This window comes from Chenopodium quinoa, unplaced genomic scaffold (assembly GCF_001683475.1).
Source record: "Chenopodium quinoa cultivar QQ74 unplaced genomic scaffold, ASM168347v1, whole genome shotgun sequence".
NCBI lineage: Eukaryota > Viridiplantae > Streptophyta > Magnoliopsida > Caryophyllales > Amaranthaceae > Chenopodium > Chenopodium quinoa.
Genome location: NW_018744626.1, coordinates 5182020 through 5197165, shown reverse-complemented (window position 1 = coordinate 5197165; position 15146 = coordinate 5182020). Strand labels below are relative to the sequence as shown.

General features: G+C 34.8%; 2 protein-coding genes across 3 annotated transcripts; one reads left to right on the top strand and one right to left on the bottom strand.

Moving 5' to 3' along the window:
* Positions 1-1504: 1504 nt before the first annotated feature.
* Positions 1505-5795, top strand: LOC110700658 (transcription factor PIF7-like). The gene is made up of 6 exons (XM_021878230.1): positions 1505-2335; positions 2773-3409; positions 4043-4141; positions 4318-4383; positions 4477-4887; positions 5452-5795. Exons 1-6 carry the CDS (start codon positions 2172-2174, stop codon positions 5563-5565), a joined length of 1491 nt encoding a protein of 496 aa, XP_021733922.1. The 5' UTR covers positions 1505-2171; the 3' UTR covers positions 5566-5795.
* Positions 5796-9232: 3437 nt separating this feature from the next.
* Positions 9233-14477, bottom strand: LOC110700656. Of its 2 annotated transcripts, none has more exons than XM_021878228.1 (2): positions 13758-14477; positions 9233-11424 (listed from the first exon to the last, which is right to left on the bottom strand). In XM_021878228.1, exon 2 carries the CDS (start codon positions 11385-11387, stop codon positions 9513-9515), a length of 1875 nt encoding a protein of 624 aa, XP_021733920.1. In that variant the 5' UTR covers positions 11388-11424; positions 13758-14477; the 3' UTR covers positions 9233-9512. The 2 variants fall into 2 exon arrangements, with proteins under 2 accessions (XP_021733920.1, XP_021733921.1); XM_021878229.1 differs by lacking the exon at positions 13758-14477 and adding an exon at positions 12820-12994.
* Between the last annotated feature and the right edge of the window lie 669 nt (positions 14478-15146).

Sequence of the window (15146 nt, the reverse complement as noted above, 5' to 3'; positions counted from 1 at the left end):
ATTTTTAATATTTTATGTGTATTCTTTGTATTTTTTTGTTGATACAATGTTAATTTTTTTTCATATGGAGGAGTAGTAGTAAATAGTAACTATTAAGCCAACCAACAACAAAGTTTAGTCTTTTTAATCTTGTTTTCATAATTTTTTAGTCTTAGAAATCTGTAACACATTTTATGAAATAAGGTAAAAAGAAACTACTGGTATTAATATTCACCTCAAATAATTTAACATGCACAAAAGACATCATAAAAGGTTGATCTAGAAAGTGGGGTGACAAGCCGTTGTGAGTGATTAATATAATTAATATTTGTGCATTTTATGCACTTGATTTTATTATGCTATTATTATTAGTTTGAACTTCACTTAAAATATTTTTCTTTAATTAAACTTACATATGGCTTCTTTGAACTTATAAAACAACCTACGTATAGTAGTACTTCATTCATACTATATGGGATATTACATACTTCATTGAACACAACAAAGGTGAACCATGCACTCATGTTGTATGAATTTACATTTTATTTTTGAAGGGTTATGTTTGATCCTCACCAATTGCAGTTCTTTGGGTGGAAAGTTCGATCACTTAAGACTTTTGTACTAGTCTCGTGGTTCTGATCAACAAAATAACTCAAGGTTCGTTTAGCAACACGGTGGTTTTTTTGTTTTTTTTTTCAAAGTCATATAATATATGTCATATAAATATATAATGAATGAAAAGTTAATCAAACTTATTAAGATTATGATAATTTTGAAAACTGACCAAAAAAAAAAAAAAAGTAGAAACACCTTTTTCTTTTTTTCTGTTTTTTGCTTTTTATTTATTTATTTATTTATTTTTAAAAAAACTAAAAATTAAAAAAAAAAAAAAAAAAACCCATGTCAAACAAGCCCTTAGTTTAATAAGTTTTTTTTTCCCTTCCAACATAAAAATAAAATACCAAAATATGTGATATTGTAAGGAAAAAGGGGTCTTGATTCATAAATCCAAACTATATGTCCATGTTTTAACATTTAATTAACTTAATTATCAGTGAAAACAATCCAATAGATAAGATATTAAAAGTATTTCAATTTTGATTTTAAGCAGAATTATATATATAAACTCCATAAATAGGTTTCAAGCTAATATGATACTTCTTCTTGTCTACTCGTGGACATAGTTTACACGTCGTTGGTAAATTAAACCACGTACCTAAATCTATATGTTCCCGCCGCTCTTTGCTAATCGTTCTTGAATTTGTTAAAATCCGATCCCATAAACACAAAAAATCCACTTAGCCAAAAAACATTATAATGAAGAAAGGTGTATTAAAGGGTCAATCAATAAGTGACTCAACTAAACCTCCAAATGTAATTAAGATAAAAGAAGCTCTTGGGGCAGAGAATAGGGGGGGGGGGGGGGGACAAAACTGGTCCATACAACCAAAAAATTTGATGGTGATAAGCAGCAATACTACCAAATGACCTTAGCCAATCAATTATTATTATAGGCCACCCTGACCCCCCAGTAATGAAACTTTGATTTATATCTTTCCACAAACACCCAAAAACATTAAAAATAAAAGATATTTCACACAATTTGGATGTAGATAAGTGATGCATAATCATTTGTTTTAACCTAATTAACAACTGGATCATATTGCTCTAAATATAAGCATATATATATGTAGGGTGACCTCGGCGATATAGCCTTTAGGCGGGATAGGGTTATAGATAAGCACCTGAAAGTGGAAAACACAAATTGAATGACTAATGATTATTAAAATAAAAAAAAAAAACTCGAATGTACTGTATACCATTTTCGAAATTATATCATGTTAATTATGCGAAATTAAAAAACGATTGTGGAAAACATATATGCACCAATAATAATTATTCTGATGACCCCTCAAAGTTCCCTCTTTAGAGATGGTCATAGTCCTTGAAACTAGTGGTAATATTCTCTTCTTTGCTTACCACATGTTTTGTGTTAACTCCTTATCAACAAAACCAAAAATGGTCAATATCAATGAGACAAAGACATACATGTGAGCTGCCAAATAAAATTTTCCAGCTCTCATATATTCACAAAACACCCCCTTTATTTTTATAGATAAATTAGAAACAAAGAGAAAAAAAAAATAAAAAAATCCAAAAAAAATAGAAAAAAGAAAGGAGGAGAGAAAATCATGAGTCAGTGTATAGTACCCAATTGGAATCTAAGTCACCAAAGACAAGACCTTAACCAAGGTGAAGGTAACAGATCCTCTCACGTGGACTTAGTCTCCCATCACAACCATTTCCAGCAACACCAACAACACCAACAACAGAGCTTCTCTCAGCTTGTTCCCATGTATGCTTATTGCTCGTTCCCTTCTCGACGTTTTGTCTTGTGCATTTTTCGTCTTTCTGTTAAGGATAAAATTGCGTACATTTGAATCGCAGTAATATAATCTTGCCTTAGGCAAATGGGTTGTTTTTCTTTACAGTTTTCTGCTAGTTCATAATTTGACTCAAAACAATTTTTTTGTGTTCTTGTTTTTATTCATACAACAAGTTTTGGTCAGTGTGAACTACTTTTCTATAGGAGTTATTGATGTATGTTCCTTTTTTTTTTTCCCTGTTTTTTTTTTTTTTCTAATATCTGTCTCAGCAGAATCTTATGTTACAGCTTTATGAATATATAGTCAATAATCTTTTAGTAATGAAATTCAGCAGAAATTTAACTTATTGATTATGTTAAGAATTGATGGTTAGCATTGTGTTAATCTAACATTTGTTATGTTTCAGGGCAAATTTTGAGGTAGCAGAGCTAACATGGGAAAATGGACAACTAGCCATGCACGAATTAGGAGGAATTTTTCAGGCTCCAACGACTGCGCCATCAAAGGGCACATGGAATGGTGGTGTAGGCAGGGTTACAGACACACTAGAGTCCATAGTTCACCAGGCAACTTACTGCAACAGCAAACAAAGCCCGAATTTAATGACTGCCTCAGCATCTCATCAGCAATCAGGCATTCAGAACATGGAAAATGTCGGGTCATCAGTTGTGGCGTCTTCTGGAGGAAAATGGGCTGAGAATTCTGGACACATACAGACACCGGTAGGCCCACTGCCACCCCCTCCTCCCGGACTGATGAAGAAACGGACACGCTCTGAGTCTGAAAATTGTGCAGCAAGGAATAATACCAACGATCATGAGATGAGCGCGTGTGCTAGTGCAAACGCTGCTTTTTGTAAGGACAGCAGTAACAACAACAACAACAACCATAATATAAACAACAGCAACAACAACAACAACAATAATAATAATAGTAATATTAATGACACTACTATGATGACATGGGCGTCGTTTGAGTCTCCAAGGAGTTGTACAAGAACAAAGACTACCACCGACGAGGATTCTGCTTGCCATGATGGCTCGGTAATTTGATCTTATTCCCCTTTTTATAGCTGAATTTTTGCTTTATTCAATGCCAATGATGGAAAAAAATAATAACATAAATCAAACGATACAAATTGAGATAAGCGAGACCATTTTATATGTTAAGTAATTGTTTTGTTGCAACATTTAACTATTATTGCTCATGAAGATAGACTTGTCTCAGATACTGAAATACCGGAGTACACATTAATTCCTAAACTGTCATGCCTTTATCAATTAATTGTCAGACTAGTTTCCTATGTTTTTCTTCTACATGTGAGCTAGTACCTTCATTTTACCCATTTCCCTTGTCTGGTATCTGTCTGCCTATCTGATTGTGTTTCACCGGTGTTTTCTATATCCAATAATTGAGTTGTTCAATCCTAATCAAAGCAATCAAGCGTTATATGCTCGAATATGAGTTGTACTCAGCACTTGTCCTTGATGAGTAACCAGGTTTATTCTGAAATAAGAGTAATGACTTTGTATAAGATTTAACCTTGCAAATACCTTTTAGCACAATAAAATCCTGAAGTCTGAAATTCTGTAGAATTCCTCGCGTCTTTGGCTAGGCCACTCTCTAACAATTTTAGCACGAGAACTTATAGTTTTATGCTTTAACACTTGTAACAGGAAAACCAAGAAGAAGAGCGAGAAACAAAGGGAGAAACAGGTCGATCATACACAACAAGAAAAGGAAGGGCAGCTGCTGTTCATAATCAGTCTGAAAGGGTAAATTTATTAATGATCAAATTCTTCATTACCTACTAGCAATTCTAATAACAACTTCAAAAGAAAATATTTTTCCTAGAACATGCACAAAAGTAGTTATCTTATTTGGAGCAAATTCAGAAATAGCATACCTGATATGACTGTGATTCTAATTGTTCAAAAAAATAATATTACAGCGAAGAAGAGATCGTATCAACCAAAAGATGAAAGCTCTGCAGAAGCTAGTTCCAAATGCAAGCAAGGTAAGAATATTAGCAAATTTGAGATCCATTAAAAAAACATTAAATAATCTATTATCTCAGCTTTGTACTAATTTCAATTCTGAAATGCAACAGACAGATAAAGCATCAATGTTGGATGAGGTGATAGAGTACCTAAAGCAGCTTCAAGCACAAGTTCAGATGATGACTAATGCGAGATTTATGCCCCAGATAATGATGCCTTTAGGGATGCAGCAACACTTTCATCAGATGTCCCTCTTGGCGAGAGTGGGAATGGGAGCTGGCCTAGGAATGGGTATGGGCATGCTCGACACAACTAGCATGGGTGCCTCCCACCCAGCACCTCAGTCAATGCCCTCAATGATTCATCCTACACAAGTTGGCACTGCTACCTCTGCATTTGTACCACCTGCCTTTGTCGTCCCTCAGATGATTCCTGCATCTTCCCAGCAGGCAAACCCTGCAGATCCCGGAACCAGCTGTTCTGCTCCTTTACAAGATCCCTACAGCACACTTCTGGCACAGGCAAGTACAACATGGTGTTGCAGACTTTTTTTTTTTAATTATTTTTTAATTTTCTTCAACCCTATACCTCACCTGAAAGCTGAAGTTACTGAGAGAAAGCCAAGATCGACCCAAACAAACCCGGACAGTTTGAAATTTACCCATTTAACATTATAAATTTTTAGCATAACACGAAATTACCTCAAAGCAAAAGCTAACCCCAACCAGTTTAACTGAATTGCCAGCTCTTCATTTTTGAGGGGGAGAACACTATCTGATGTAACTTCAATTTTTACACTGCTTAAGACACTCATAACAGTAAAATAACCAATGCATGACAAAAGTCATTCCCTTGATAACATAAGAAGAATTTGTTTTGATTATAAACTATTTATACAACAAAGAATGTGCAGACTCAGGGTGTGAATTTGTCGCAGACTTCAGTCAATATGATGGCTCAAAATTTTGCTCCTAAGACAAATAAACAATAACAATAACTCTCTTAACTAGCTGAGATAGAAAGTGTTACATGTTTCTGTTATTACCTTATGTTTAATAACTAACCCCATCACAATTTACATGCAGTCTATGAACATAGATCTCTACAACAGGATGGCAGCTTTACAGAGGCAACAACAGACATCGTCACAACAAACAAGCAGTCAGTTACATTCCAACCATCACATTCAACGGAGTTGAGGCGATTGTTTATGATCTAGAGGTTTTTTTTAGCTCCCTTAGTGCAGTTTTGGTAAAATGTAAATGCATTAGATCATTAGTTGTTGATTATAAGTTAATTTCTTTTTTCTTTTACTGTGTTACAATTGATATAAAGCTATCTTCGAACATATATTTGTACCATCTATACAAAATAACCATCAGAACAATATACAATACAAGAAAAAGGAGTAGTTAAGGAATGTTGTTCAGAGACGAATTTCCAACTTCCCTGTACCTTATAATGAGATTTTTCATCTTAAATATATATGCAGATGCAACATGTGACATGTCCATAAATATTAAGCACAAATCCCTCAGCAAGTTTAAGCTTTATATATGCATTCAAGTTTGCACTATGCTAAATCGATCAATGAAAACTCTACTATAGGCCATGACACCGTGTTATGCTTTTATTTTTTATGTTAAACACTTTCCTCCGTTGTTTGTCCTTCAACAATATTAACATACTACTTCAGGTACATGTTTTCCTGCCTCTCTCAACACAGGCAAATATTCCCATCTCTTTTGTCACGAGTTTTCCTATTTTGGTCATGACAACATGAAAAAAAAAGGGGAGGACTACAGTTACAGCTAACAGAAAAACAGAACTAATAATATTGTTTCTTAAGACACTTGCAATATTACCCTTGCATTTTAACAGAAGCTGTTGCAATTTATCGACAGAAAAGAAACCAATGGCAAACAAAAGTACAAATCCACAGAAAAAAGTTACAATATAAAAGAAAGAACAATAAAAAGATCACTCATTAGTCAGACAACTGATTTATCTTATTTCTGTAATCAAAGCAGATATTTGGATGTTATTTTGCAATGATTACTCAATAATAAAATTCTTCCTTTTATGAGTAAAAAATAAAAGTGGGATGGGTGGAGGAGTTTGAACTCTTGGTGGAGTGGGGAGTTTGCTCAAGTCACCAACATCATCTTTCTAAATGTGGATTAGCTAGGATTCTTAGGCCAGGACCACAGAACGAGCCGCCAAGGTCTAACCTAATAATTCTTCAAACCAAAGAAGTTCTAAGATCCAATTCTAGAAACTTGATAGAACTTATGCCCACATTGTAACTGTAATTATAGACTGCCTCAAGAAAAGCATAACTACTTTCTTTCGTTCGACTTTTAGCCATTTGTTTGTGTGGCTTGGAATACATGTCAAGGCATAGGAAGTACTTTATTTTCGACTCAGCTTGGAATATGATAGAGGTGGTTTGAGCATCAAGACATAGGGAAAATGGACTGGCTGCTTAACCAGAAGCTCTACTTTTAAGAAAAAGAGAAACAAACTTTTATCCTGCAGAATCCAATCTCAGAACATTGCATTGACAGGACCAGTTACATTTAAGCTTAACAGATGCACACCACAATTTTGATATGCTCATGATACGTGGGACCGTTGCGAAAAATTCATAGTGGCAGGAAGCTTCACATAAGAAAATTAATTGTATGAATATGATAAATCAGACTATCCAAGATTATAGGCAACAGGCAAATTTATGTACGGAGTTAATGAGAATAGGAGATGATGTCTTTTCTAAGCATCAAAGTCGACGATCATCTGAGTTGTAACACAAGGACCACTGACAGCTACATGATAGGATGGTTGACAAAGACAACCACCCTCCAAATTCCAAACGGCTAAATAATGCTAACAAACTTTTGGCTTCTTATTCAGATTAATCATCTTTACTTAATCAGCAACATTTTTCTATGCAGCACTGAAGGTTACAAATCCAAAATTTTGAGCAAAAATTTATTTTTTTTTCCAAGAAAGATTCGATTTAAGGTCAGGGAATCTACTCGAAATCAATCACTAAACTCAGACTTCATAAGCATCCAAGCAAATAATACAGTACAGAACTACAAACTCCTTCGTCGTAAGACCTTACAACTTGCAGGCCTATTCGGTTAAGATCTTATTCTAACAGATCAATCATATTAGGATTGGCTGATTGGGTAACTAGGTACGGTCTTTTGTCAGGTTTTCATTTAGGTTACACGTCATTGTTTCTAAACTTTTTTTACACTTTCTTATAAAGTGCTTGGAACTAGTCTGCATGCAATGAATAAGGGTCTGTTCTCTTACGTTGAAATTTAGTTCAGTTCAGTTCATCTCCTAATTTCCTTCTCTTATAAAATATTCATTTCAGTTCATTTCAGTTCAGCTCAGCTCAGCTCAGCTCAGTTCAGTCAATGAGAACAGGCCCTAAGTTAACTAAATCTTGTCTCTTATCAAACTTATTTGTAAGAATGAAAAAAAAAAAAAAAAACAGTAAAAACTACAATTTGTCCTCAGCTAAGCTAGAGTCTTCTCACTCTTCTGGTTATCCAGAAGTGATTGAAGAAACGAAACTCGGGTCCATATGACAAAGACAAAAGGCCCTCCGACATAAATCTAGTCAATACAACAGTTGTCTGTGTATACTTACTATCATCAAAGCCAGCAACCTGCCTCTCTCAACCCTCTGTTCTTCTAGATTGTCATTATATGAATTTAATTAATTATAAATTCCAATTTAACTATATACTAACAGTTCATATTATGATACATGTCTTCAAGAGTTTAAGACATTGATTCCTAATTCCCTATAAGTTTGACTACATTTCAGTAGCTAAAACAGCAATGCAGTCCCAACTCTTCTGCATGCCAATCGCCCGTGGTCTGAAAATCAACCAATTCGCCTTAAAACACCAAGGATTACCAACAACTACTCTCTTCGTCCTTAAACAATTGTCTTGTATTCCATTTTACTCAATCCCAAAACAATTTTCCATTTTTCTTAAAAGGGTAATTTAACCCACCCATCCTCTCTCAACCCCTGTGACGTGGGCCCCACGGCCTCGAAACTCTCTCTATGGCAGGCTCTCTTCATATCATGTAGAGCGGAGTTTTTGTAAATATACATAAGATATAACTAAATTGTGGGCTATGATTATGTGCTGGATCACCAGAACTCTCTATGGAACCAATCCCTGAAATCTGACAGGTTGGAAAGATATATAGCCTCTTTAGTATTTTCTGTGGTTGGTGAAGTTACAGTGTCAGTAATCATAGTGTGACAGCCACATCTTCACATAATGTTTCATGGGCTTCCAGTTCTTGTTTTTATTATGTTATGATTTCTGGATGAATATGCCAGAATTAATATCAATTTTGTACAGATCATTTCTTACCCTTGTTTAGATTTACTGCATATATCAATCAGAGTAAGCAGATTTTATGGATTCTATCATATTTTTGGCTTCATTTTACAATCTTGGTAATCGAATATTCTCATTACTCCTGGTGCTGTGATATTCTCAATAATTAAAAACAAAAACCTTTTGATCATGGTTTAAATTCCTATTTATTCAGGCCTAAGGGTTATTGTCTTGTTGATGTTGAATGAACAACTGTCATTACGCCTGGCTCATATCTCAGGTACAGAGCCCAGTACAAGTACAGGCCTAATGTCTAACTTGTTTCCACTCGGACCTGATACGCTGGGACCTTATGTCTAGAACGTGAGAATACTACCAATCCATCCCACCTTTGTGTTCAGACAAATGTGATACATATGTTAACTAACTCAACTACTGCAACAACACTTGGCCTTCAGTTTTATGGACTCTCTCTAGTTCCAAGCAGTTGAAGCAAGAAAATCCCAAACACGGGGGAAAAAAATATTCAGAAGATGTCTTAGTATAGCAATTGAAAAAAATTATAAATGTGAATCCCCAAAATATATACATCAGAAAAGAAACAATAGCCTCCAAAATGAGCACTGGTATGGAGTACAAACATCTCCATGAGTGAATATAGGGGAACAAAGGAAAACACAAATGGCTATCTTCACACCATGTCACTCGACTTTAAAGCTATAACTATACACAAGAAAGCTATATGATACATACCATATTTCTGCATGTCAGGAGGCACTAGGTTCTACCAAACGTTTGCGATCACGAAGAGACATCACAGTTTCAAAAGCACCCACCAAAGCTTTGACCTTACTTTTCCTAGTCTTGACAAGCTTGCTTGCAGTCTCTTCAATCACATTGTTCAAATCTACATCGTCTTTTTTCTCTGATGCTTCTTGGTGTCTCAAACGAACTTTTTCTGGTCCAGGTTCAGCATCCTGTGTTTCACTGCTCATATCATTCTCGTTCTTCAATTTTTTAATCTCAGACTTGGCATTTTGGTCCTCACCCAAAATTTTCCCTCTCTTAAACCGAAGTTTTCTGGGAGCACTGTTTGCAGTCTGAAGGGCAACCACAGTGCCTCTCTTGAATTTCACTTTCCAAGCAGAAGCATCCTTCTCTTCAAGAGAACTTTTCGCTTTCCTTCTTGGTTTCACTTTAGGTTCCACAGTTGATTTAACCCTTGAAGTGCTAGTTTTTGACCAACCATCTTCTCGTAATGTGTCAGTCTGTTTGGTATTTTTGAAATCTAAAATTTTCGTCCTGCGACTCACAGTTGATTTAGCTCTAGGTGTTACAGATTTTGATCCACCATCTTCTGTTTTAATAACAATCAGTTTATTCTTTGTAGTCTCTGAACCTTGCTGATCCCCGCCCTGATGCCGAGAAGAATCTCGAGATGAAGAAGACAGCAGACTGAACCCAGTTCCTTTTTTGCTACCTTTAGATCCTTGGGTTTTGCTGGTCCGAGGAGTACATCGTGAATTTTCACCAGAAGATATATCTGAATTTGGTCTAATCATGCAAACTGTGTTCTCAGAAATATCATCATGTGCATCAATTTTGGCTTCTTCAGGGTTAACCTGATTTTTGAAGCGAGAAGAACTCTTGCGATTTTTGTACAGTCTTGCTTTGAGGCTTGGAGATTTCTTCAGGGGTGTCTTCGGAGAATTACTTATTGGCTCCTTTGCTTTGATCTCCTTTTCACCCTTGCTATACCCAGTTTTCTTCTTCAGTGATGTCTCTAAAGGGCTACACAATGGCTCTTTTGTCTTGACCTCCTTTTCACCCTTGCTATAACTGCCCTCTTCCTTCAATGTCTTTATTTCTTTAACCTTTTGGGTCAAGCTTTTCTGCAAATTTGGGCTTTGAGTCACTGGTTTCTTGACAGCTTGAGTATTAGTCTTACTTCTGCTTGAAGTTCCAGGACTTGGAACCGTAGATGGCTTAATTTCACTCTGCACACGCTTCATCACTGACTTGTCTATGTCTTTCTTAGGGGAATTATTATCCTCCATACGCATTAGGACAGCTTTCTCTGGTATGGGACCTGAAAGAGATGTGCGTCGTTTCCGCTCTTTCACCTTGGCCACTTTCTCCAGCGCACAATTTTCCAAGTCTTCACTAGTTGTCTTCTTTAAGGGCTGGGCTTCTCTATTTGTTCGATGTACTAGTCTACTAGTCTTCTTCTCTGACTCGTGTCTATGGCCATACTTGCACATATCATGGCAGGAACCAATTGAAGCACTACGATAGCGGGAACGGACATTAAATTTATGATTTGGACCAACAATAACTAAGTCAGACTTTTTTCTCAGCTGACCTACAGAAAAATCAGTATCTTCAGTTAGGGATTTCTTTGAAAGAACAACCTCTGTAATATTGCCTCTCGAATTTTCATCTTCTTCCTTGATTGAAGCATCTGAAGTTCCATCAGCCAATTTATCTGTTTCTTCCTCATCAATAAAGCCAGATTCCATTTTCCCCTGGTCAATGCTGCTATCACCATCTTCCTTGGTCATTGATTCAATATTCGTCATTATATCACCACTTTCCACCTCCATATCTTCAAGTGAAGCCTTATCATCATTTTCCTCAGCCATTCTTTATTGGCAAGAGAAGTGGGTGAAAGGCACGACTCTGAAGCATAACAAATTTATTAGGATCCAAGAACAAATGATTAAACTCATTAAAGACTAATAATATCAATCAATCAAGTGCTTACTGCTTAGTAAGCATTCACACATAAGAAATTTACATAAACTTGGTTTCAGCAATTTGGAGTGCTTGCTGACAATACTATACATTACAACAAGAACTTAATACAGGAAACTAAGCGCTAACCCCATTTCTTCAACTTTTAGAAAACAAATATTACTCCAAAATATTGGCAACTCATTACAAAATATTATGAGCAATTATCACAATTTAATCTTTGTATAACTCTTACCTACCACCTTACAAAAGAGAGATAGGAGAAGCTTATAATATCAGTCTCGTAGCAACAAAATCACAATTAAGATGAAATCATATTAGCAGCTCTCAGGAAATTTTTATGAGTCACTATTCACTAAGCCAAATCTAAATGCAATTCTTACCATCTATCAGAAAGAGCGTTAGGTAGAGGAAAATTAAAAATAAAAAACTCCCTTCACTCACTGCCAGGTAACTTTGTAAGTGCATTTAACCCTTCTCAAAACTACAATGATATTGGCCTTCATAATTTCATTATACTTATCGATATTTGGTCCCAACAGGTGGTTTGAAATAGGCTCCTATGAAAGCAATGTGTCTGTTCTGGTCTGCTGCAACTAAATTTCAATAAAGGTGAATGTTGCATACTACATTTCAATGCAGATCACCATCTTAATTATTTTCTCAACAATGTTGGGATAAAAAAGAAGAAATGAACTCTACTGTTCTCCTTAAAGGATCTCTTCTTCCTCCGTCTATTAAAGAGGGCAAAGAGAAGAGAAGCAGAGTGCGATGTCATGTGAGAACAGTTTCCCCAGTCTAGAGTGCAGCAAGTTTTACATGAAGAACTCTCATTCTAGTATGCTATGTTTTTGTGCAGGTTGGTGTCATTACATGTTATATTCCTCATTTTCAGCCGTGTTTTGTGCAAATTGTGCATAAAGGATGGCATGAATCTAGCCTAAGGAATAAAGTTGGTTGAATAGGATAAAATTGTACCCCTGACACTTCTATTCCTCCTTTCAATATCAGACCAAACTACCACTTACAATTCCACAATGTGTCAATGAAGTTACTTCCTCTAAATGCCTTTTCCAATACAGCTTATACAAGTAATACCTCGAAAAACCTAATGAAGCTTGTACATGTTTTTTGCTCATCCATAATTGAAACTTACCACCCTCGGTTAGTCAGTCATCAGGAAAGACTTACACATGTAAGTTAGAAAAAGGTAGGATGACTCAATAGCACTACACTGAAGAATGAAAAAACCATAGCAAACAATACACCCAGTTCAAAACAAACTTCTTGAATAAGACCAGACATTAAAATGAGGGGCACCATTTTGAAAAATCCTTCAACTCGAATCAGATAAATCTTTCAATATCCTCCCCCAAAATGCCCCATGAGGAAATTCCAATACGCCATTGATTTTTTCTGACAAATGAAAAAGTCTGATGACTTTGCAATGAAGAGTAAAGCCAGGCTCTAGAGCAACTAATTGATCTAACACAATCTACAAGCCTGTCATTATAATACATACCAATCATCTACCAAGTACAAAAGAATTTAAGACATTCAATTAGCAACCATTCAACAATCAAAAACTTTTCAATAAACTATATAAACATAAAAGAATGCATAAAAAATTTACTAATTATCCAAATTCAGTAGTACTTACATCAATAAGAGAATTATATGCAACCAACTGAAACAAATTTTGTGATTGACATGAAATCACCATTAAATACCAACAAAAAAAGGGATAGACATTTCACATAGGATAAGAAATCACATCATGATTAGGCTATTCCTGAATTATAATCAAGATTCATACAACCAAAGAATGCATATCCCCAAAATTGGTAGTTTGGGATTCGAAATTAATACAGTTATTGCTCAATCACCAATTATATGATAGGATACACATCACTAGTAGACCGGAAAAACTGACTCGTATCCGATTACGCAACACAAAATACCCACATCAAACCCAGTTAAACATACAACTGTTGCCTAAAATATCACAAATTACAAGATACCCATCTCAGAAAAATAATTAATCACAAAAAGGAATCACATTATTATACAACCATAATTAGCATGAAACACAAACCAGCTTTTGATCAACAATCAAAATGAATAAAACAGGAACAATCAAACATTCAAACCCATTTAAAAAAATGGATTAAAAACAAAATTACAATCAAATCTGAATTGGGTACAAGAAAAATATAAATAATTAAAATTACTACAAATAAAAGGGTTAAAAATAGTACCTTGAAGAAGAAGAAAAAATCTCCAACCCAGAAAAAGATGAAAAATGGATGAAATATTCAAAAGGGGTTTTGAACGTTCTTCAAAAAAAAATCAAGGATTAAATAATTAAATTAAACTAAATTAAATTAGTGGATTTTTAAGGGGTTTTACCAATTTTAAGAAAAGGAATATACAATTTAGGTGCGTTGTAAAATGATGAAAAGAAAGGAAAATAAGAATGAAGAGAAGAGAAGCAGCAAAGCAAAGCAGGTATGACTTGGAGAAACCGCGTTTGTTGGAGTCTTGGAGAGAGAATTCAAGGGTCCCGCGCCATTTGTAACGGCCGTGCAATTTACTGCTTTAATTGTAGTTTTAAGGCATTCTTTGTAATTTTTTTTTTTTAACTTTTAATTAAATTAAATACTTTTTATAATAAAGCTTATCTAATTATCCTTTGTTAATTGGGTGTTAATTATCTTTAAGACAAACTCTAATTAAAGAAAAAGGGGTTGGCAAATAGGGTTATGAAGTAATGATGTGTTTTTGGAGAGGGAAAAAGGGGAAGGGTGGAAAACTAGAATGGTCTAGTTGAAATGTGCATTCACTCATTATTTTCATGTGGTAAGAGTTAGTTGTTGAGTTTGATATGACCTTTTCATGATTAATTATAAACTTTCATGGTTGATCATCATTTGATTTTAATTTTTTTGTATAAAGCGTTTTACTTTTACCATATAAAATAGTGATTACCATAATTATATTAGAATGTAAATTTTCAATTGTCGAAAGAAATTTTTCTTGATGGGAAAATGATGTAACACTTTTAAAATATTCAATAGGGCAGGTTCTCTTCAGCTTAATTTCAGTTCAGTTCAGTTCCTAATTTCATCCTCTCATAAAATATTCAGCTCAGTTCTGCTCCAATCAGTTCAATTCAATTCAGTAAATCAAAACAAACCCTTAAAATAAACTCAATTTGAAATTATAGTTATTGAATTAGATATAAAATAATGTCAACACATTATGTCTAATATGAATTAATTATCGTCATAAGACGTTGGAATTAAACTAACTAAAATCTAGATGACTTATTAACCAAATGTGATCTAATTTAAACATGATTCAAACTGACTTAATTGCCACCTATGAAGATAACCCAATCTTCAATAAATGGTTATTTTGATTCGTGCTTAAGTATATGGTAAACAAGTTCTTTTTTTTTCTCCCCCATAAACTCTGTAATTTTTTAGAAGAAAAATGTGACTTATTTAAGGGTAAGTTTTCCTCAAAAGTATGTTGGGCTAAGCTAGCAAACAACTCGGCCATAATTAAAATGGGGAGCCTGCATGGGCCATTGGACCGCATGCCCAATGAATAGTGGTCAGATAGATGATAGGTGGGAGCTAAGA